At 31.7% G+C, this 23,998-nt stretch overlaps 6 protein-coding genes across 6 annotated transcripts in view; 3 read left to right on the top strand and 3 right to left on the bottom strand.

Annotated features, from left to right (window-relative positions):
- Positions 1-420: 420 nt before the first annotated feature.
- Positions 421-4,500, top strand: HELRODRAFT_165714 (hypothetical protein; the record flags this gene model as incomplete). The annotated part of the gene is made up of 4 exons (XM_009032235.1): positions 421-491; positions 1,235-1,497; positions 4,019-4,153; positions 4,358-4,500. 4 exons carry the CDS (start codon positions 421-423, stop codon positions 4,498-4,500), a joined length of 612 nt encoding a protein of 203 aa, XP_009030483.1.
- A 233-nt stretch (positions 4,501-4,733) lies between these two features.
- Positions 4,734-6,529, bottom strand: HELRODRAFT_165713 (hypothetical protein; the record flags this gene model as incomplete). The annotated part of the gene is made up of 4 exons (XM_009032234.1): positions 4,734-5,030; positions 5,379-5,479; positions 5,614-6,011; positions 6,219-6,529. The coding sequence occupies 4 exons, from the start codon at positions 6,527-6,529 to the stop codon at positions 4,734-4,736; spliced, it is 1,107 nt and encodes a 368-aa protein (XP_009030482.1).
- A 1,621-nt stretch (positions 6,530-8,150) lies between these two features.
- Positions 8,151-9,375, top strand: HELRODRAFT_69972 (hypothetical protein; the record flags this gene model as incomplete). Its single annotated transcript, XM_009031829.1, has 4 exons — positions 8,151-8,312; positions 8,594-8,663; positions 8,813-8,925; positions 9,175-9,375. The coding sequence occupies 4 exons, from the start codon at positions 8,151-8,153 to the stop codon at positions 9,373-9,375; spliced, it is 546 nt and encodes a 181-aa protein (XP_009030077.1).
- Positions 9,376-9,952: 577 nt separating this feature from the next.
- On the top strand, positions 9,953-13,798 carry HELRODRAFT_96341 (hypothetical protein). The gene is made up of 13 exons (XM_009032233.1): positions 9,953-10,026; positions 10,353-10,499; positions 10,624-10,710; positions 10,791-10,920; positions 11,032-11,123; positions 11,307-11,413; positions 11,622-11,701; positions 11,861-11,973; positions 12,059-12,297; positions 12,621-12,686; positions 12,911-13,027; positions 13,213-13,346; positions 13,502-13,798. Exons 1-13 carry the CDS (start codon positions 9,961-9,963, stop codon positions 13,564-13,566), a joined length of 1,443 nt encoding a protein of 480 aa, XP_009030481.1. The 5' UTR covers positions 9,953-9,960; the 3' UTR covers positions 13,567-13,798.
- Positions 13,799-15,415: 1,617 nt separating this feature from the next.
- On the bottom strand, positions 15,416-19,378 carry HELRODRAFT_189756 (hypothetical protein; the record flags this gene model as incomplete). Its single annotated transcript, XM_009032232.1, has 11 exons — positions 18,913-19,378; positions 18,599-18,728; positions 18,220-18,306; positions 17,935-18,039; positions 17,309-17,793; positions 17,014-17,140; positions 16,696-16,791; positions 16,302-16,438; positions 16,039-16,100; positions 15,640-15,819; positions 15,416-15,534 (listed from the first exon to the last, which is right to left on the bottom strand). Exons 1-11 carry the CDS (start codon positions 19,236-19,238, stop codon positions 15,416-15,418), a joined length of 1,854 nt encoding a protein of 617 aa, XP_009030480.1. The 5' UTR covers positions 19,239-19,378.
- A 4,059-nt stretch (positions 19,379-23,437) lies between these two features.
- Positions 23,438-23,998, bottom strand: part of HELRODRAFT_154346 (hypothetical protein) — a 13,068-nt gene continuing 12,507 nt past the window's right edge. The window contains exon 5 of the mRNA XM_009032231.1: positions 23,438-23,825. Coding sequence (XP_009030479.1) covers positions 23,618-23,825 — 208 coding nt within the window. The 3' untranslated portion in view covers positions 23,438-23,617. The remainder of the gene's footprint in view (positions 23,826-23,998) is intronic.

Below are 23,998 nucleotides of genomic sequence, written 5' to 3'. Positions count from 1 at the left end.
TCTCTCTCTCTTTCTCTCTTCTCTCTCTTTCTAATTTTTTTTGAGTTTTCGTTTTGATGCTCTTTTTATTTTTATTTTACCTTTTCAAAATAATTTTTTTTGACATTTTAATAACGGTTCCTAACAAAAATTATGAATGGGCTATAAATGAAACGGATAACATAAAATAAACCAGACAAAACAAATGACGCCAAATGTTTGAAAGAACTAATTAATTGAAAAAAAAAAAATATTTTTTTAATATATAACATCTTTGGTAACAACCATGACGTCAAACGTAAAACTTTTGGCGTCACTTAACGCGTAGTGTTGTGCTACCTAAACAAATACATAGACAAACAGAAAAACAATCATGCATACGTTAATACAAGCACAAGCAAACAAGCATTTACTCTTACATATACACTTATACATACAAACATGCCAACATTTATACAAACCTACTTTCAAACATACAAACATAAAACAAAATATCAAGAAGCGAGGCAAACGTAAGCAGGTGTATTTACTAAGTAATATAAACTTTTTCTTGATAAATTTTTTTTATTCATCATCATATCTACCACTATAAACGTCATGATTATCATCTTTACATCTGCATCATCATAAGACATCGCAATCACTCATAAATTATCATTTCAAACCGTCTAACTCATTATCAACAATGTCAATCGTCATCATCATGTCAGTCATCATCATCACCACCATCACTATTGCCATCATCATCATCACCATTCACAACCACCACCATCATCATCATCGTCGTCGTCATCATAATTTAGACAAGCGTGAATTTATCAGACGCATTAGAAACAAAATTAAAATTTAATTAAAAAATATAAAAAATAACATTGTTTCCTATTGTTGAGACATTTTTGTTTTTGTACGCGTTTGTGTGTGTATGTCTGTGTGTATGACTGTGTGTATGTGTGCGTGCGTGCGTGTGAGTGGTGTCTTTGTGTGCGTGTGTGCGTTTGTGTGTGTATGGTGTCTTTGTGTCGGAAGTGAGTGTGTGTACATGCTTGTATGCATTTGTATGCGTGTGTGTATGTTTGCATACGCTTATTTGTGTACGTGTATGTGCACAATGAAAAAAAAAACGATAAAATGTGGACAAAACAATGCCATTAAAATATAATAATCATAATAAGAGCAACTGCAGCAGCATAAGCATGATCAATTACCACTTTACAACAATTACATTAACAACAACAACAACAATACAAAAAAAAAGTCATCAACAACAATCTAACCAAATAACGTCCAAATCATCAGACAACAACTCAAATAACCTCAAAATCATCAACAACAACCCAAATAACATCAAATTTATTAACAACAACCCAAATAACATCAAAATCATCAACAACAACTCAAATAACATCAAAATCATCAAAAGCAACCCAAATAACATCAAATTCATCAACAACAACCCAAATAACACCAAATTCATCAACAACAGCACAAACAGCATCGCCAGTAACAATTACATAACAGGTTTTTAATTAATTTCTTGCCTATTTTTATCGATTCGATTCCAATTAAACTGAGATCAATTTTTATAGATAACAAAATCCTGCAGGGAACACAAACACCTAAACGAACGTGCACGTGCACACATACACGCACACATGAACGCATACACACACGCACACATACACGCACACATGAACGCATACACACATGCACCTGTCATTTACACATACGTATAAGCAAGACATGCAAACGCAAAAAAGGACAACGACCTTTCAAAATAAAAAAATAATTAAATTAATGTACTCATCTTTGAAATCGCATTCCTTGCGATGCTCTGCAGACTTCGTACGCATATGATCAGTCAGCATGCGCAATTTTTCACACTAATACAGACGTACAGTCCTATATGCAAACACATTTATGGTATAAACATGTGTGAGCGTATTCGTGCAGGTACGTGGAAACACACATGCCAGAACATACACTCAGCAGAAGCAAGACAATTAGGAATAACACAAGTCTATTTAAACCCCGTTAATGTACACATGTTTTTAACATCACACATACAGATATATGTTCATTAAAGCACACATATAAAGAACAAGACACATAATGTCCCGTACACACATATAAATCCTCACTCACTCACATATTTTCAAAAATACATACACACATATATGAACATTCAACTACACACACGCATACACATAAAGACATGCGTTCACACGTGCATACTTATACATTGCATTTTTAAGGTTTAAAATATCTATGCGATTCTTAATTGAACAAGATTAAAGGGAAGAATAATTAGACGGGGGAAAACACGGATGAGGTGGAAACGAAAGATGAAACGACAAACACAATAAGACGGACTGAATGAAATAAATATGTGGATGAATGATGGGATTTACTCTAGCTTGATTATGATTAAAAATAAAGAGAGATGAGATGAGAAGATGAAAGGAGGAGGAGAAAGTCGAAGAACACAAATGAATAATAACAGAAAGAAACAAAAAATATTTTAATGAAATTGCAAAATGAGAAAAGGAACGAGAGAGAGAAAGAGAGAGAGAGCGAAAGAAAGAGAAAGAGAGACAAAGGGAGAGGGAGAAACAAAGAGAGAAATTAGGAACAAGAAATCTAAGAGTCCCATAGATTTATATGAAAAAGATTGATTAAACTGTCTGATTCGAGGATTAGTGAGGATACTAAAAGTAATTCTAAAGTTGAGAGATAGTAGAGAGATAGTATTATTTGTAGTATTACAGTATTAGTAGTATTAGTAACAGAATTTGTAGGTAGGAATTTTCTGTATGTGTGCTTTCAATTAATTAATTTGTCCTTTGAATTTTTTCCTCTTTGTCATGGAGACCATAAAGCTTGCTTGGATAGATGCACATGCGTGTTAGAGTGTTTAAATATATATTTAATGTATATGTCTGTGTGTGTGTCTGTGTGCGTGCGTGTGTGCGCGTGTGTGTGTGTGGTGGGCGTATTTATGTTTGTTTGTATCACACAATATTTACGGGTGTATCTATTTACGTGGATGTGTTTGTATCTATGTGTGGTGTATGTGTTTAATATGCGTGTTTGTGTGTTTGTGTATGTGTGTGTGTGGGTCTAAAATGCTTCTGTGTGTTTTTAAAATTACGTACATATGTACTTATAACTACTTATAACTGCGTGTAAATTTCCATTTACGTTTATGAACCATTTTTGCCAAGAGCTTCGTCCAATTTGTAACAAATATGTCATAATTATAATCAATTTTGTGTCATTTCCACATCGCTATTTTTTCTTGCAAGATTCATCAAAACGCAACAATTCGGTCAACTATTAAATGAACAACATTTTTAATTCTTAATAGTACTAATAATCCATAAAATAAAGAGTCTTTCTAAACTAAATAATATAAAAGAGAGTGAGAAAGAGTGATAGACAGAGAGAGAGAGAGAGAGAGAGAAAGAGAGAGAGAGACAGACAGAGAGAGAGAGAGAGAGAGAGAGAGAGAGAGAGAGAGAGAGAGAATTGATAGGAAAATTACCCGTTTTACCTATTAATAAGTAGCTAGCTCAATTAACTAAAAATTTACTAGAAAATGCATATGTGGCCAAAAATCTAATAATTTTTATAGAAAAATACTCAGTACTAAATATTAATATTTAGATCGCGGTCAACAACGAATAATATTCGTGAAGTCCTTGTATAACTCGTTGAATATCACCACATTTCAACTACTACAAAGTGTTAAATATCGGGTTTTGTGGAGGTCGATGGTCACTAATGTCCTGAAAGGATAAGGCACGAGAAAGAAGAAGAAATATTAATATGCTATTAAGATAATTCTTGCAACTAATAAATAACCAGTTGGTAGTCGTTTGAGTTGTTATTGTTAGTTGTCAACGAGAATTTATTAATAAAAATAATGCTGATGGGTGATAAAATAAGAGAAGCTGTGATGGCAGTGGTCATCCATTCAATCGTTATCGGACTTATCACCAAAAATGTCTTGTCATCATCACCGATTTCATCAGCATCTTAGATCGACACGTTTACATCAGTTTCACCGTCGATTTCGACAACGTCATCACCAACCTCATGTTTGTCATTGGCAGAATCCTTAGTGACGTCATTATCATCGATTTCGCTGTCGCCATCAAGATTCTCAAAATTGCACGTATTTTACGCCGAACGTCAAAACGCAATTCTCAAGTACCTTACAGATGCATGCGTGTGTGTGTGTGTGTGTGTGTGCGCATCATATTGCGTATAACGAACCGTGCACTCGCTATGTTACGCTGCACTCACTTTCAAACCTCTCGTTCAGTTTGCTGATTAGTGCACTTAATACATTCACCTACGTTAACTTGACACACTGAAGTGCTTTCCTATCCATACTTCGAGTTGTTAATTTCAGACGATTGTCGAGAGCAGCGCAATTCTTTCGTTGTTGAAAAACAAATGACACCACTGTTGATTATGTATTTACAAATGTACAACGACACCCTCACAACAAATAGATAGATACACAGGATTAGGAGAACATTAGAAACCTAAAGAAGGTAACGTGGTCAGGTGATGTATTAATTATAATAATTAATGCACGGTTGTGAGTAAAATTCATTAAATGAAAATAGCAATACGCATTTCATTAATGTATCATTGGTCTTTATTAATTTAAAACAAAATGAATACTAATAAGAGTAACTGAATATTAATAAGAGTAAATGAATATTAATAAGAGTAAATTTAAAATGTCACGGGTTCTCAGCGGATGTGGAAGAGGAGGATGAAGATAACGAGGAAGGAGATGAACCCGACGTTGTAAATAAAGAACTGGACATCACTCCACCAGCATCCACCATCATCTGCCTAACATCTAAACTGGGCAACAAATAGGCCATGTCCAATGGCGTCCTACGTTCGTAGTTTAGTGGGTTGATCAGCAGTGCTGGGCAGGAATCAGGGATGGGCAGGGTGAGCAGTTGTTTAATGGCCTCTACGTCGCCCAACCTCACTAACTCATGGAGGATGGTGTAACCTGATTTTCCATCCTGTGGGAAGGGTCAACAATTGTGTGAACGCGAACGGTAAATTGTAAAAACACCACGCTCATCATTGTTCTCACAACACACAAAATAAAATTATCCGCGTTCATTCTTATAAGAAGAAGCTTTAGAGGATGTTTATGATGCAGTGTCAATTTTGATTAACGAAAATATCGGTACTGTTCTTTATAAAAACCAAAATCCCTTTAAATAATAATACCGATTTTCAGTTAAAACATTTACAAATGATTTAACATAACTTTGATAACGAAAACACAAAGCAAATAAAATCTAGTTTGTTAATGACAATGCAATGAAACAATGCATAGTTGTTCACAACAACGAATAACTTACAGGTACATTGACATCAGCACTACACTGGCAGACGAGGAATTTGATGATCCTCATCCTGTTTATCCCTTCTCTTTCCAATGCTAGGTGTAAACAGGATTTTCCTGTTAAATGAAAAAGTTTTTGTAGACTGCCCAAGCTAATGAATCAAAACCAAATTGTAATATCCAGATTCATGAAATAAAATAGATGATAAATAAATAGAAATATTGTTTATTATTGTTATATAAATTCTTACCATTATAATTGAAGGATGTTAATTCGTCGTCACAATCCTGATAACATCCTGTGAGCCACCTTGGTGGAAAGAGAACATCCAACTGTCTTTTCTGGTGGGCAGATGGGTTTTCAGTTGTTTTGTTCCTGTGCATCATCAGCCTGGTCACCGAAACAAAATCTCCCTTCATGCAGGCTATGTGGAGTGGAGTGTTGCCGTACCTGTCTTTTACATTTGTGGCAGCTCCCATGGCCACTAAGCCCTCGATGATTGAGGTCATCTCAGTTTCGACGGCCAGGTGTAGTGGGGTTTGCAAGAATTCGAAGTTTTGTAAGTTCAGATACTCTCTCGCTGGATTGCTGTCCATTATTTTCCAAAATAAGTTTTGATCGTTCTTTATGACCGCTATGTGCAGAGGCCTGGTCAAATAATAGAAATAATAATAATAGAATAATATGATGTGGGTCACAATGTTTTATTAATGTTTCCATAACGGCTGTAATCTACTACAACAAAATAAAAACAACTGCCAGATAAATCATAAAAATATTACAATAAATAACAGTTTGACAGTTCATTCAAATGAAATCATCTTAATCAGCGCAAACAAACAGACAGACACTTACGTATCTCCTTCCCCATTCTGACACATAAACTCTGTAAAATCTTGGTTGATGTTTAAATCAGAAATTCGTTCAGACAGATCATTTGATTTGTAAAGTGATGAAATTGGTGAGATTATGTTTGAAGACGTCTGCACAGATGAGGAATCGTGTTGGGATTGGTAGGACAAGCAGATGCCAGAATCAAATCTGTTATAATAAGATTCTTCGGTCAGATAAGTTGTCCCCATTGAATTTTTTTGTTGTCTAAAACCAAGACTTCTGTTGTTGTTCATACTAGTATCTGTATTTGTCTGGTTGTTAGTAGAACTCATTTTTGATTCTTTTCAGATATTTTATTATTTTTACTTTACCTCTAGTTTAAAATTCGAAATTAATTTATGAATGTAAGTAAGTAGAAGTAATCGTAATGTAAAAATAAATAAATCAATTATTTATATTATAACAAAATATATCTATTATAATTAATTATAATTATACTATTATATATTTTATAGTTTCAGTCAACAATCCAAAGTACAAAAATTTAGAAATGAACCGATTGAAGCGAAGTGCTTACTTTATAAAATAGAATAAACGATGAGAAATTTACGCTGGGACGTAAAAAAAATCAAAGACGCTCATAAACTGTCACGTTACTAATTTTACCATTTCGTGAAAATACGGATGGAAAGTTACGCCAGCGGCGTTATTCCAAGCCTGGGAAATTCCCAACTCAGCTATATTTAGACATCATTTTATACATTTTTGTATGATATAAATTTTATATAAGTACATGTGTATTTTATAATATATATATATATATTTATTTATTTATTTGTTTATGTAGCGCTAAACAATTAAAATGAAGTAACGTTTATTTTGTTTTATAAATAACCTATTTTGAAGCCCCGACTAGATCAATTGTTGCAGCTGTTATATCATACGTGTGAAATTATTACGTGCCATTAAAATTAAATCAAATTGTGTTTTCCGTACATTATTATTATATGCTATATATAACTGACATTAAAATCAGAGACGAGGTTACTTTCTTTGATGAATCTTCCTTGTTTGATTGATACTTGATTTATAGATTATCCATTTTTCTTGGTACTACCTAGTCAAAAGACCAGTACAATCAGTACTTTATTGATTTATTTAAAAGAACACACACACACACACACACACACACAAACAAACACACATTTTTATCTTTTGACAGAAAATGAGTTTTTAAAGAATAAAAATGAATAATAAAAATAACTAAATAAATATATTATTCTGTCTGTTATTCCATATATATGCCCACACATATACACAACACTGTTGCCATTGTTATATTATTGCTACATTGATTTTGTATAAGAGAGTGGTATTGCTTTTATTGAAATAACAAAATCAGAAAAAGTAGCACAACAACACGTTGCACCATGTTATATGCCCACACGATGAATGTTGCAACTGTTATATATATATATATATATATATATATATATATATATATGTGTGTGTGTGTGTGTGTGTGTGTGTGTGTGTGTATGTGCCTGTGTGTGTGTGTGTGTATACTTATGAGCAGTGTGTTAATTTATATGAGATATGCGACCTTAATAATAAATAAATATTTATCGATTGCTCAACTGGCCTAACCCAACATCAACGTGTACATTTTTATTGAAATAGATTACCTAAGTAATGTATAATTCAATATGTATTGTATGTATAATGTATATATATATTATATTATATGTGCATGATATGCATATGGTGCTGTTTGTACATGATACGTTGTATAATATATGTATCATGTACTTTTAATATAATAGCATCATCATATGATCTTATTGTACATTTTATTTATCTATGAAGTACTGTTTACTTTACGGTTTTGGTTCTTTGGTTTTATTACGTAATTTCTTACCGTTAAGATTGTAAGACATTACTTGACATTTTTAAATGTCTGCTCCGGCCAATAATAATACTAGTTTCAATAATAAAGGTAGTACTAGTGGTTGCAGTAGCAGCAGTAGTAACAACAGCCACGCCAGGCTGCTCATCCAACAGTGCCTGGCCGCTAAGTTGAAGAATGAAACGCCTGAAGCTACCATCGAATTGGAAGTTGGCGCCAATTTTTCAAACTGACAATGAATGTACTTGTATTTGGTATTGTTTTATGATGATGATGATAACGATAACAACAGCGAGGTATTGGATCTTGGATGTTTCTTCATATTTTTTCTTCATAAGTTTTAATTGCTTGGCCTGCATACATTATTCATAAAATTGCACTATCATTGCAGGCATGTTAATTGAACACCATCTATCTATCTATTTATGAATTGAAGTAAAAATAAATTTCAACAAATTAATACAATAAAATCTAAAACTTATTTTACAAGATAGGGAGGGGAATGGTCGTTTATGTGTGCTTCAAGCAAGGAGCAGATGGAAATACTGTTTTGAAGTTAGGTAGATGTTTGCTTCATTTCATTTATTTATTAAAATTATTCTACATTTGAAAAGCTAATTTTCAGCAATGTTTTATAAAAAAATGTTTCAATTATTTTTTAGATATTATCTAAGATTCTATCTGTACCATATTTTGAAACTGCATTTAGTTGATGCCATCATGAGCTTGAGGTTGAGCACAAGTGATGATGGAGAATTGGTAACAGTGGTTGATCTGCCTGGAGACATACTCATTGTACCACAAGCTTGTCTGGGTGGCAAAGTGAGAAAAATTTTTCCAATAGTTTACTAACTTGTTATAAATATTTTTGTTGACAGCAATTGACCATGTGAGTAAAGTAAACGATTTAAAACTACATAAAATCCACGTATCATATGTGTATTTTTCATTTATGTGTCTAACCATCCAAACAACTTCTAAGACTCATTACAAAATAAATGTTTAGTTTTTTCATACAGTCAGCGCAAAAGGATAATTTAAATGTTTAACAACAAACAAATGAATATACAGGTTAAAGGCAAATCAGTTCAGTACCACTCAAACATAAACAAAGAAGAAGGTGAGAGACTGTACAAAGAATTCATTCAAACTTGCAAAAATAAATTCACTCCAGAAGCTCCTAACAATAAATTAGTTGCTGGAATTTATGGGGCAAGACAGGTATTATCAATGGATACTAATGGTCCTTATAGTCACGTTGTGGATTTATAGTTTTGTTATTTTATTAACTACTATTTCACATTTTTGTTATGACGTTTCAATTTCAGCTACGACAGGTGTTGCTTTGTGTTAAATAATTTCAAGTTACTTAATTTTAATATTTTTCTTTTACTTTTCATATTTTGTTCAATGGATATAAGACTAGTTATTGATATTTGAACTATAACAGTCCTACTTTCGTGTATCTGTTAACAGTCTTGTGATGGACAAAATAACATTTGCTACAGACATCTAAACTGCTCAATTTCTAAATACTCAATTCTAGCAAAGTTCCTCATTAAATATTAACAGCCATATTATAACTTAAAATGCCTGCAGACCAGACTAATTTTACTAAAATTACAATAGATGACCTCGTTTCATTTGTAACGTCTTGGCTACGAAGCACTTGCTCAGTAAATAATTAAATAGGCATAAAAATATTTCATTCTTTTGTTTAAATGACTGGCTAGTTTGATTAGCATTTGTACGAAGAAGAACGATTGTGCTTGTTTCTTTAAAATGGCACCGTTGAAAAATTTAAAAGTTTAAATCGGGAATATGAACGCACCGTCACTAAAAGTAGAAAATTAAAACATGGCGGCCTCCAGTGTGATGTATTCGTTTCGGGCATCTAGAAAAGTTTTGTCCAGAGTTAGTAAGGTAAGCTGGTTTTAATTAATTTTAAAATTCAAGTTAATTCACGATTGAACAAAAATTATTATGATTAAAAAATTTTTTATTTTCATGACGATTTCTGCAAGGTCATCAACAAAAAACAAAAACAACACTAGCAGACAAGTGGTTTTCATTTGAGAACTGAAAAACTGTCAGATTAAGAATTTAATTATAAATTATATCAGTCTATTAGCTTCAAAAGTTGTTTTCTTGCGAATTTGTTATTGTTGTAAACTTCAAGAAGCAAAAATTTGTTTATTCATTTATTTATATTTATGCTTTATGATGGTCCTTTCTCAAAACTCATTTAGAATACTTTGGCAAAAGTATTGGGGGCCAAGCAGTACTCTCATGCTGTGTCTTATCAAGAAACTTTAGGCATACCGGATCCCAGGACAACAACTCTGAAGAACAGATTGAGAGTGGCCACTGAAGAGAATCATTCTGGATCTGCCACAGTTAGATTACTTACACTTTCCATATTCTATGTTATTTTTATACTGATTTAATATCAATTTTATATTTATTATACTATTTGTCAGTTTTTAAGAAGATAACATATTTAATGATGACAAATTGAAGGTTGGTCTTTGGGTTGATGTTGGTTCTAGATATGAAACTGCTAGCAGCAATGGAGCTACTCATCTTCTTGAGCACCTACTATTTAAAGTACTTTTGAATTTTTTTTTCATTTCATACAAAATTGAATTTTAAATTCATTTAGTGTTTTTTTTCCTTAATAAAAACAGGGAACACCGAGGAGATCACAGTTAGATTTGGAAACTGAGGTTGACAACTTGGGAATGAACTTAAATTCATATGTCGGTAGGGATCACATGGCCATCTTTGCTAAATGCCTTTCGAGAGATGTACCAAAAGGTTTTTATTTTGTCCATAAAAATTAATTCTACTAACTGTTTCACTTGCACAGTGAACTTAGCACAACATATTAGTCATTATTGAAAACTCTGACATAATAATAACTTGCAGCTGTAGAAATTCTGTCTGATCTGGTTCAGAACAATGTCTTCTCTGATGCTGATATTGACAGGGAGAAACATGTGCTTTTGAATGAACTAGATGTTAGTCCTTTCTTTAATTAAATTTTGTTATATGGATTCTTAATTGATTTATGTTATGCAATTTTCAGTATTAATATCTTTTAATTTTTTCATCAAAGTTTTGTTTGAAATTTATCTTTTGTTTGTTTTATATGACTTTCAAATAAATTTATCTTGATGAATGAATAAATGAATTGCCACCAGGCCAGTGGTGATGATCTAACAACTGTTGTGATGGATTACTTGCACGCCACTGCCTACCAGGGAACCAGCCTGAGCAGATCTGTTCTGGGCACTACTGAAAGCATCAAGTAAGTTCATTTGGGGATAGTTTGGTTAAAATAATTAATATGAATGTTTGTGTGTGATTTTAATTTTTAGTGAGAATGTGCTATGATTGAGAAGATGTTTACGACATTTATGACAGTACTGAATGAGTTGTGTTTGTGGTGATTGTATAAAATAAGATGCAGGTATGTTGATTGTCATGCACTTACATGTTTAATCAACTTCTACCAGATCTTTATCGAAGAAAGATTTGGACTCACTCCACAAAACTTACGTCAAGCCATCAAGAATGGTGCTAGCTGGAGCTGGAGGTTCAACAAATTTTTCATTCTGATCATCATTTTAAAAATTATTCATAAAGTCATGGTTTAAACACATTCATACCTCAATTACTTATTATAAATTATTTATTAGTCATGATTGCAAATCTTACCTGTGCCAAATGATCTTGATAATTTTTTTAAATACAGGTGTGTCTCACGAACAACTTGTTAGTTTGGGAGAGAAGCATTTTGGTGGTATGTCACTAAACTACGACGAGGGCATTCCCATCATTCCTCCATCCAGGTTTACCGGAAGTGAAGTGGGTTTTCATTTTGTCGTGTCATTCTCATTGAATAAACAAATTTCCTGATAAATTATTTCAAACTTTTTCTGCAACCTATCAGATTAGGGCCCGTTATGATGATGAGCCACTGGTTCACATTGCAATGGCAATTGAAGGGCCTGGTGCCGCCAGTGAAGACAATCTTCCGCTTCAAGTAGCTCTCACGTTGGTTGGAAATTATGACAAAACATTTGCTGGGGGTAAGAATCTTGCCAACAGGGTGGCCCTGGCGTCTGCTCACGATGGACTGGCTCATGCTTTCCAGTCTTTCAATCTCACCTACCAAGGAACGGGATTGTGGTCTGTGGCATTCATTCAGGATTTTTTCCAGTCTATAATAAAATTAACTTGATAATAATTGTCATTTATAATGCAATAAGTAATGTTACTTTTGTGGTGATGATGGGTTGAATCGAAATGAAATATAGTGTAATAAAATGTTATTAGTGATTTGAATGATACAGTCTTTCTGTTACAAATACTGTGGCTGGGACAGACATACACGCATGTAGTTTAGTCGGTAATAATTTGGTTGAAATATCATCTTGATTTTGTTAACATTGCTGTAAATAGCCAGACATCTCACATGATCACATGACATAACACACCTACAACAACAACAGGGGTGCTTACTTTGTTTGTGACAAGTTGACCGTTGCTGACTTTTTCTTCAATCTGCAGGGAGAATGGTATGCATCGTGATGTCATTTTGTGTGCACGTGAATGTGCGTGTGTCTGTGATCCGTTTCTTATTTCTGCACAACTGTGTTCAGTTGATGGTAGTGGAGTAGTGCTGTACTGTTGTCCATGAATGATGATGATAATAAAATTGGTAATGATAAAGAAGTTGAATAAGGTAGGTAACTGATGATGAGCTGGTGATATTAATGACGAAAGTTATAATGAACATTAGGATGAGACTGTGCACAAGTGTAACTGATAGTGACGTAGAAAGAGCCAAAAACACGTTAAAAACTTCATTGTTTGGACATTTGAGTGACACCACCCTAACATGCGACGACGTTGCTAAGTAAGCAATTCATTTTTGTTTTGTTTTGTTTGTTTGCACAAACTATTCAATTTTTCATGAAATGTTTGCTTTGGTGTTGCTACATACTTCAGTTTTTATTGTCGCATTAGTTCATGTTAATTTCCGGTTTACTATGATTAAAACTAAAGTGAAAATACAAAATTAATATTTTACTTTACATCCAGGCAAGCATTGTTCCTAGGCAGACGAGTTTCATATGAAGAATTTGAGAACCGCCTGAACTCTATCGATGCCTCAACAGTCAGAGACGTGGCATACAAATATATTTATGATAAATGTCCTGCTGTCGCTTGTTATGGTTGGTTATGTTTTTTCTAATCCCAGTCACTGCTTTGATTTTCCGTGGATTTCTTCACATCTTTGCACATTGCTGTTCATTCTAGTATCAATTAATTACTATGCATTAAATTTTATGTTATTCGATTACCGTGGGATATTTTTTTAAAACAACAGGTCCAACCGAGCAAGTTCCAGACTACAACAGAGTCAGAGGTTCAATGTACTGGTTGCGCTATTAGAAATAAGTCCCCATTGTAAAAGTTTATACTGATTGGCCATGTTATCTGGCCAATTGTGTGAGACGATGCACACAGTCTTGATAGTTTAATGTTTGTTTTAATATGTAATAGTGTTTAAGTGAAAGAAATTAATGTCACTATGGCTTCTACATTTATTTATTTGTGTGAATGTGAATAATAACATTTGAAGACAGGCCATTGGAAGTTTAAAAAATAAAATAATTTCTTGCCGGCTTGAGTGTTTTAGAAACTTCAGATGTACATAAATGAAACTTCAAAACCACTGTGACACGCATAAAAATACAAAAAATTATTGTTCACCAATGAGAAACAACAGGGCCATTCCACTGCCATATACACGTTCGGGAAAATGCTCGCTAATAAAAGAGTCTGTTACAGAATGAATAAATGAAATAAAACTGAAAAAATACAAGAAAATCGTGAAAAATCGAAAAAGTCATGTTATCATTACATTATAACAACGATCAGGTGATGTATACTATAATTTTGACGCCCTCATATTATGTTGGTTGGATGAATGGCACGGTACATGTGTAATCGCTTGACGATCAGTATGTAGAGAGCTGTTGAAGGCACGGTAGGTTCAATCAATTGTTCTCGTGAAAATACGTCGAATGTGTTATTACCATGTGTGGATCATATTATGTGTATATATATATATATATATATATATATATATATATATATATATATATATATATATATATACGCAGTATTCTATGAATTCTACTGAATTTTTGGCAATAATTTTCTCTTCAATTGTTCTCACTAAGATTGTCTAATAATAAGAAAACTTCTCACTTAGGCTGTCTAATAATTGGCCAACTTTCATTAAATAAATAAACTTTCAATAAATTAGACTTTAATTTATTAAAATTTGAAAAAAAAAATCTAATTATAATTCTCCAAAAGAATCTTGGGAAAACAATCGAGAAGACGAATTAGAGGCAAATCAATGCCGAAAGTTCGGTGGAAATCATAGAAGACTGTGTTGAATATGGTTTCATTATATTATTTCAAGTATGTTATATACATATATATATATATATATATATATATATATAATTTCTAAATATATATAGTTACTAAACAACTAACTATTACTTACTAGCATGGGCAATATTTAAAGTTATACATGAACAATAATAATAATAATGATCAAGAGCTGAACATGAACATCACCCACAACTATGATTAAGCTTATTTACTGATTTAATTGAATTGATCAGGAATTACTTAAGCTTCAAGACCTTCCTTGTTTGTTGAATGATAGGTCGTTATCTAGGTGATGTGATAAAGAATTGAATTAACAATAATAATAATAACAGTAATAATGCACGATATAGAAGGAATATTATTGAAATAACGTTGTTACAGTAAAATAATAAGGATGATAAAAAAAATTCTGTAAATCTTTTTACTCTCTCAGAATAATTAAATCGTAATCAATTGAAAAAAAACCATTATTAAAATATCTCATGACCTGAGTTACATTCAGTACAGTAACAAATAAAAAGCATACGATTGCGATTCATAAACAAATGATCAAAGACGCATATATACATGAACGACCTCGCACTCGTCAATTGTAACATTTAGGCTACATGCAAACGCACGTGAAGACAGTTCCATACCGCCTCTGCAAGTCAAATATACACGAAAATAGAAAATACATTCATAAAAAATTCAAAAAAGTAATATAGTCAAATAAATGTACAATAAAGGATTCATTGAATGTATACATATCACTTGTCAAAAATTCAAGAAGCTACACACGCGCGCGGATTATTTTGAAAATTGTTTAGTAGTTTGTGAATCGTTCTTAATTTTAAAAGTTCAGTCTCTTCCTCGCCACGTAGTAATCCTTCAATGTGGTTCTACCGCTGCTGTTTGAAGCTGGTGTGTCCATAGGGTCACATGTCTTCCTCTTACCTCTGTCCTTCTTAACTGAGAGGCATTTAATGAGAAAATTTAGTATTGAGTTGAAACGCACAAAAATTATTTCAGTTGGATGCAAACAGAATGAATCGACAATGCATCAATAAAACCAACCCGGACTGGGTGATTTGCGGGCCAACTCGTCGCCACCATCTTCTTCATCCTCGTCGTCATCATCATCTGATCTCAACTTCCATCCTTCAAATTTGGAGGCAATTTTTGGAAAGGCAGCAGAGAACACGTTTTTGTATTCAGTCGTAACTAGGTCCCTTGATCTCAGAGCCTCTGTACCAGCTGCAGAGGTATATTAACGAACAGATTTATTCAGTTACTTCATTTGCCAACGTTTGCTTCTATCAAATATTTATTCAGAATGTTGTTTAGAATTGTCACAACACACCGACATAGGTAGCAGGACTATAAACAGAAGTATTGATGTCAGTGAAATGGCATGATAAACATTAGCAGTGCAAAGAAAAAATAGTTTCAAATAATAACAAAAAATAAACTAACGAATAAAACTCCATTTAATTTCATAGAGTTCCGCCTCTTTTTTCTTGCTCAGTCGCATTATCCTGGGTTAATTTTTAAATGATTGAAGTTGTGGTGACAATGGGAGTATAAAAAATGATTACCTTAGTGAGTGAAGATGATAATAAAATTGAAAACACAATTCATATACACAAATCAATAAAAACTCAGGTTTAGAATATTTATTAATAATTAATGATAACAAAATTGAATGATTCAGAAAATCTAAATTCGTTGAAGATCACTTTTCAGGTCTGCTGAAGCCATCAGGAAATGAATCTCCACTGAAAATACCATTTGAGAGATAATACAAATCAAAGGCGACAACGTAACTCAACAACTGCTTGCATGGCAGTGATAGATGCAGGCTCTTAGTGTATTCCTATTTATGATGGTGTTCAAACGAAAGAATTTAAAAACGTATAACTAAATTAACGAAAAAAATACGACAAAATTCAATTTTGGACAAATTTAATTATGCATAGGAATTAGGGATGCATGAAATAATAAAAATTCATCTGAATTGTGTTTGGCTGACAACAAATGGGAGCAACTGCTTTTTTTCAGAAGGTTTTACTCTTAAATGTTCAACTAAGCTTCAGGCACAAAAAAGTATTATCACAATTATCCACTACCAACTTGTAATAAATGGAAATCTGGCCTGGTCCACTTAATGTCATCATCACTTCTGGGAGAGCCGAGACTTTCTTCTTTCATGTGGTAATGTTTCTGAATCTGAAAATTTTATAATACCCACCATTTAAATATATACACATATCAAGTATAATAAAGTATTTTGGGGTGTGTTTTGAAAAACTTCAGCTAACTGAACTAAGCATAGGGCAGCACAAAAACATTCAACCATGAAAGAACAACGACAATCACAAAACTAGGATACAAACAAAAACATTGTAAATACAATCTAAATGTAAATATCTGAATAAGAAATAAATGTACATTGTTCAAATGACTGGTCAGTTTATCTGTGAACAAGAATGATAACGCCTTTTCAACATCTGTCATCTCAAAGCTCGTTTCTGCTGCTGTTGAAGATGAGCAGAGTTGTTCAAGCCTTTTGTAGATACTGAAAAAAATTATTTCAAAACATAATCATAATTTTACAACCACGAAAAGCAAAAGCATCATAAAATTTACTGAGCATAGAGTTTGGAACACTATGGTGCAACTGACATGCAAAAAATATACAGAAAAGAATAATAAAAATATAAAAATGTATATAATCACACATCACCTCAACAATGATTTATCTTTCATCTGATGAACAAACTCAAAAATTAAATTAAACATTTTGTCGTCACTTTTGGCACATGTGCCATCACCATTTCTAGTGGAAACTTCTGAACCGCCAACAACCTTATCATCACTTTCTCCATTATTTGATGCATCTTTGCATGGAACTGCTGACTTTTTGGCAGACTTCTTTCTTGTGACTGTGGATGAATTTTGAGATTTTGTTGAGATAGTGGACTGTTTTGATTCCACGTCATCACTGCAGCTTTTAGTAAAATCATCTGGATGTTCAAATCCAACTGAAAATAATCTGGATCTATGTTGGGAGACTCCTGGTCTATCAGAGTTTTTTATTACAGCTGCTGTTGCTGTCGTCTTGTAGTTTCCAGATTGGTAGAATGTCAAGAGTGCATACAGAGCTAATAATATTGATTTATTGCCTTGGTCGTCTGATGAATATCTAACTAACTTCATACTTTGTAGTGACTGCATAAAGAAGAATAAATTATAACTCAAAAATTGCATTAAAATTTTTAAATCAAAATTATTTAATAAAAAATTTTTATGGCTATTTTTATATTTACCATTTGTTTAAAAAATTAATTAAAATAAAAAATGAATAGAGACCTGGTTGCACTTGCTCAGTGTTGCTTCTGTTGACTTGTGATGAAAAACTTTGCCACAGCCATAGAGCAGCATTGATGAACTGTTTGTTAAGGAAGCATCAAAGTCCTACAAATCAATTATTTGTTTACACACATATTAGCTGTCTTTATCTTTATTAATTGAATTTATATTTTAGCAGAAAATAAGTTTAAAGTTATAAAATGTGTTTCTTATTCTCGAAAAAGTGAAATATTAAATTGAAGGTACAAATGAAATGAAATGAATTACACGGTGAATGATTCTAACATTATTTTTAATTCTCTTCGCTAACTCCAGATCAATATCATCAACATTCTCATAAGGTATGGACATCTTTGTTAATAATTCTTTGGACTTTGTAAAATAAAAAAAATATAATTAGAATTTACAAATAAAAATTAAATAAATTAAACATATATATGGGATAAAATATAGCAGTCTATGAAGATTTTTGTGTAAATTTGGTTTGATACATTGAGCATAAAATGCAGGCCATGAACAATTTGAGTAGAAAATTTTATTTAAAACTGATTATAAACTTTGTCTTAAGACAATATATCAATTAGCTAAAATGGAAAATACAATGAAAAATTTCCATATAAATTAAGAGACATACTCACAAATTGAGGTATTGAATAAAATTTACCTTATTATTGAATGTAATCTGTTTGTTGATGGCAGCATCTCGCTTTGATTTGGTAGCCTTCAGTTTTTCAAACAGCACAAGCAATCTTAACTGGTTCACATTTAAATTAAACAGCTGCCAAAAGACTATTCTGAAATTTAAATAATTTCATCTAATTAAATGGAAATCTATTGAAACATTTTTTTTTCTTCAAAAATTAACTGTATAACAGAGAAAACATAGTCAAAAACCTTTATTATTGATTTTTTTTAATGAGTGTAGCTTTTTTTTATAATTTATTAAGGTTCATTTGCATTACAAAATCAGAAACTAACTGCAATTTAGAATTTGTGTCATGTTCCTTCATAACGGAACTGGCAGTTTTTTTAGTATCACCACTGTTGTTTAATTTACAATTTCTTTGAGATTTTCTGCAAGAGGTAACCAGCTGATCATTCTCCACATGCAACAAATGGTACCAACAACGTGAGTCCACGATGAGTTTCTGACCACGCACCTCGTCCAGTCCGACCAGAGAGACGTTTGATTCCAAAACTTTCCACATCAACTCATTAACAACTGCGCTGTCAGAACAATTTTGATTGATGGGTGTGCGCGGGAGCCCAGTAGCAACACTCAGAAAAGCTGAGTTAGACGGCATGATTGCAACGATTAAAAAAACAACTTAACAGAAAAAATTCGATGTTAAAATTATCAAAAAATATATCTGTAACAAAAATAATCGCAACTTAACACTTGAAATATGTTTTCAAGTTCTATTTTTAAATTTAAATAGAACATTTGTTTGTTTTGCTTTGAAAGGCATTTAAAAATGGCGACGCTTTTATTTTAAAAGTGAATTTTAATAAATAATATTATTTTCTTAAGCCAACAAATCACGAAACAATATAATTAGAATAAATTAACTGGAATTGTTTTAATTTCATTTGAAGTATATGGTGGTTTCAATCGTATATATTTAGATTTGTAATCATACTTATGAATTTTTTTAATTATAGTTGTTAATTTTCTTTCTTGTAAATCTTCTCACTCATCTTTTTCTGCTCAACAGTTTCATGATTTTTTTGTAAATAAAATTACTTCTTTAAAAACATCTAATTCTAATTTTTCTTCTCATAACTTTACTAAACTTACTACTGAATCTTTCTCTGTATTTACTCCAATAAATCTTTTAAAACTAAATAAAATTATTAATTCTATGTCGTCTACAACCTGTTCTCTAGATCTACTGCCTTCTAATTTACTTAATAAATTTTCTTCAATATTTTATCCAATCATTCTCAAATTAGTTAATTTATCTCTTTCCACCTCTAAATTTCCTACTTCTTATAAGAATTCTATTGTTATTCCTATTCTTAAAAACTCATCCCTACCTCTTTATCTAATTATAGACCTGTAACTAATATTACTTTCATCTCTAAAATAATAGAAAAAGTTGTTTTTAATCAACTGTCATCCTATTTAGACTTTAACTCTTTGCTACCTGTATCTCAATCTGGTTTCAGACCTGCTCACAGTACTGAAACTTCTTTACTTAAAATACACAATGATATCCTTCTCTCTAGTGACAATAGTAATCTTACTCTTCTTCTTGCTCTTGACTTTTCCTCAGCTTTTGATACTGTTGACCATACTATTCTCTTGAGACTGCTGCATCTTTCTTTTAATATTACTGATTCTTGTCTATCTTAGTTTTCTTCTTATCTCTATAATCGTTTTTCTTCTGTTGTTCTCAATAATTCTACTTCTAACTCCTCTACTCTTACTTTCGGGGTACCTCAGGGTTCTACCCTTGGCCCTCTTCTATTTATACTCTATACTTCTGAACTACCTCGTATTATTAATTACTTTTCTTTCTCTAGTTAACTATATGCTGATGATTCTTACATTTATACTTCTTTTCCTCCATCTAATCTCAATAGTGTTCTTCATAATTTATCTCTATGTCTTTCTTCAATTATCGCTTGGTCTGACTCTATGTGTCTTAAACTTAATCCTTCTAAGTTTGAATTAATTTGTTTTAATAAATCTAAACACTCTATTACTATTCCTCCTATTATCTTACCTGATTCTAAAACTCTTGATGTCTCTCATAAGTTTCGTAGTCTAGGTTTTATCTTTGATTCTACAATGTCTCTTTTTTCTCAGATTAATAGTGTTGCTAGAAGCTCTTACTTTCATCTACGTAGAATAAAAAAACTTTTGCCTTTTCTTGATGATCCTACTCTTCTCCTTCTTGTTACTTCGTTAGTCTTATCTAGGATTGATTATTGTAACTCGCTCTACTATGGTCTTCCTGACTCTATACTCTATCCTTTAAGTAAAGCTTTTAACTCTGCTGCTCGTCTAGTTGCTCGTGCCCCTTTCTTTTCTCATATATCTCCATATCTTGTTCTCTTGCACTGGCTACCTATAAAATATAGAATAATTTTTAAAATTTGCACGTCATGTATAAGTCTCAATCTAAATTATTTTCTAAGTATTTATCAGATATATTAATTGAACCTAAACGCCCCGGTTANCGATCGTCTTCTCGCTTTTTCTTAACTCGTGCTAAACACTCTTTTGCCAAATCTGCTTTTGCTTTTTCTGGTCCTTTTCTCTGGAACTCTCTACCTACTTCTCTGACTACTTCTCCATCACTTGCGAAGTTCAGAGCGGATCTCAAGGCCCATCTGTTTTCAAAATTCATTGAGGAGCGCTGTTGAACATCGCGGAAATAGCGCTTTATAAGCTGATTGATTGATTGATTGATTGATTGATTTGATTGATTGATTGATTGATTGATTGATTGATTGATTGATTGATTGATTGATTGATTGATTGATTGATTGATTGATTGATTGATTGATTGATTGATTGATTGATTGATTGATTGATTGATTGATTGATTGATTGATTGATTGATTGATTGATTGATTGATTGATTGATTGATTGATTGATTGATTGATTGATTGATTGATTGATTGATTGATTGATTGATTGATTGATTGATTGATTGATTGAATTTCTGAGTTCATACGTACATACATGGAAAAATAAAAATGAAATTTTTTTTCTCTAAAATTTCACGGTACCTAGAAGTAATATGCAGTTTGAGCTATACATTATTCTTTTCATTATATTTTCACTAGAAGCTAGAACAAAACCGACGTCACAATTAATCAAACTTTGCACATGTTTTCTCGATCTAGAGAAACCTTGAATTACAGTACTATAGTTCAATTTTATAAATTAGCTACATTATTGTTTTTTGTTTAGTCCGTTTATTATTTTGCCAATCCGAAATAATGATAAAAGTTTGAACCAGTTTTCTGTGATTCGCCATTTCCCTGTTATGTTCAAGAGACGTACATTTGACAAGCAAACATTCAATATCACGAACAAACATGTTAACAAATAGGAACCAGACCAGTACAAACAACTATGGACTTGTATAAACTAATGTCAACCAGCTTAAACAACAAATATTGGAACACAAACAATTGAACTTAAAAGACTTTACAAACAACTATTGAAACAGACAAATGATTACGAACTAACAAAACATATGAACACAAACAAACAAACAGATGAAAAAACAAATGAAAGCACGCAAACAAATGAACAAACAAGTTAACACAAATAAACAAATGAGTAAAAACAAAGAAGCAAATAAACAAAGACAAACAATAGATATGTTAGCGTTCACATTGTGTAGCGCTCTTCTTGTTGTTGCTTCCGTTGTTGTAATTGTTGTTGTTGCTGTGATAGCGACATTCTATATACTCAATCCAATCATTTATAATTTATTTTTTAAACAATTCGATACGTAAATATTAATGCGGGAAAAAATAAAAAAATTTAAAAAGTCTAAATTCTCGACGCGTAAGGCGATACACGTAATGTGTATAATAATAACCAAAAGTAACAAAAATCTATGAAAGGAAAAGAATTGAAATTGTAAACGTCATATTTTATGGAAAGTGCGTGAAAAAATATTAAAAAAAACTCTCTTTTTTTAATTCTACAGTAACTTTGTAGATGATGATGATGATGACGATGATTAAGATGGTATTCTGTCGTTGATGACGATGATGATGACGTTAATGATGATGATGATGATAACGACGAGGATGATGGTGATAACGATGATGATGATGGTGATGATGACGATTGGAAAAATATAAGCTGTGGTAGATAGAATGATACGTTGAAATAATAAAAGTTGATTAATTTTTTCATTCAATAAAAAGTTATAAAAATAATATTAAAAATAATAATAATAATAATATTAATATTAATTATAATAAACAAAAAATAATAATAACAACAAGATGAAGAAGAAGGACCAATTTCATCATGCGAGTTAAACTTGCATTAAACTGTTGTTTATGAAAAACAAAAATAACAACAATAATAACAACAATAATAATTGTTGTAGTTGTTATTATTTTTATAATTCGAATAATAAATTGTAAAGTCACAGCAATCAAACGAACAATTGGATAAAATATTATTTCTCAATTCCGTTCGTTTCTTTTGTGTTTGTGTGTGTTTGTGTTTGTTTGTCTGTGTATGTATGTGTGTTTTACTATAATAATAATAATAACAACAACAACAACAATAATAATAATAATGATGATAATAACAAAAATTATTAATTTTTTGTCCTTTCTATAATTTTATTTTTCATGTCATGTTATGAATTTCTAAGTATTATTTAAATATTTAAATTACCACTTAATTGGTAATTTAATTAATTGGTAATTTAACTAATTAATTAATTTTTTAGTTTTAAATAAGTTTTATAAAAATGATGTAAAAGTTTTTTTTTAATTTTGATTGATTAACTGTTTGGTTGATCGATTGATTGATTGATTGATTGATAGTGAGATTAAATTGAAAACATCTATAGCCAGTATTCTTTGAAAGTTCAAATCAAAATTAACTTTGATTCATTATTACATAAAAATAAGTTGCAATTAGATTCGTTTAATATAAATAGCATGTAGTTTAAGATAGCATGACAGAAATTTTTAATTTGTGAAAAATGAGCATTCCGGACGGATTATTTTTGCAATTTTCCAGAGGATTTTGATGTAAGGGTGCATGTAATTTTGATCGGCAGATGTTTCGCGGTTTACATCGTTGTTGTTGTCATTGTTGTTGTTGTCATTGTTGTTGTTGTTGTTGTTGTTGATGTTGTTGTCTATTATGTTGTTGTTGTCGTTGTTGTTGTTGTCGTTGTTATTGTTGTCTTTGCAGATGTAATAACTGTTTTTGTTTCTGCAAAAGTAATATTTGTTGTCATTGCCGATGTTTTCGTTTTTGTTGTTGTTGATGTTGTTGATGTTGTTGTTAATATTGTTGTCTATTATGTTGTTGTTAATATTGTTGTCTATTATGTTGTTGTTGTG

Source organism: Helobdella robusta (genome assembly GCF_000326865.2).
Source record: "Helobdella robusta unplaced genomic scaffold HELROscaffold_8, whole genome shotgun sequence".
Classification (NCBI taxonomy): domain Eukaryota; kingdom Metazoa; phylum Annelida; class Clitellata; order Rhynchobdellida; family Glossiphoniidae; genus Helobdella; species Helobdella robusta.
Note: the sequence above shows the minus strand (reverse complement) of the source record. Positions and strands in the feature narration are given on the sequence as shown.

Bases quoted from the DNA above. Each gene is read 5' to 3' on its own strand.
- HELRODRAFT_96341 (XM_009032233.1), top strand. From the start codon at position 9,961: ATGGCGGCCTCCAGTGTGATGTATTCGTTTCGGGCATCTAGAAAAGTT. The intron at 10,500-10,623 runs GTTAGATTACTT...GACAAATTGAAG, and splicing joins ATCATTCTGGATCTGCCACA to GTTGGTCTTTGGGTTGATGT. The intron at 10,711-10,790 runs GTACTTTTGAAT...TAATAAAAACAG, and splicing joins TTGAGCACCTACTATTTAAA to GGAACACCGAGGAGATCACA.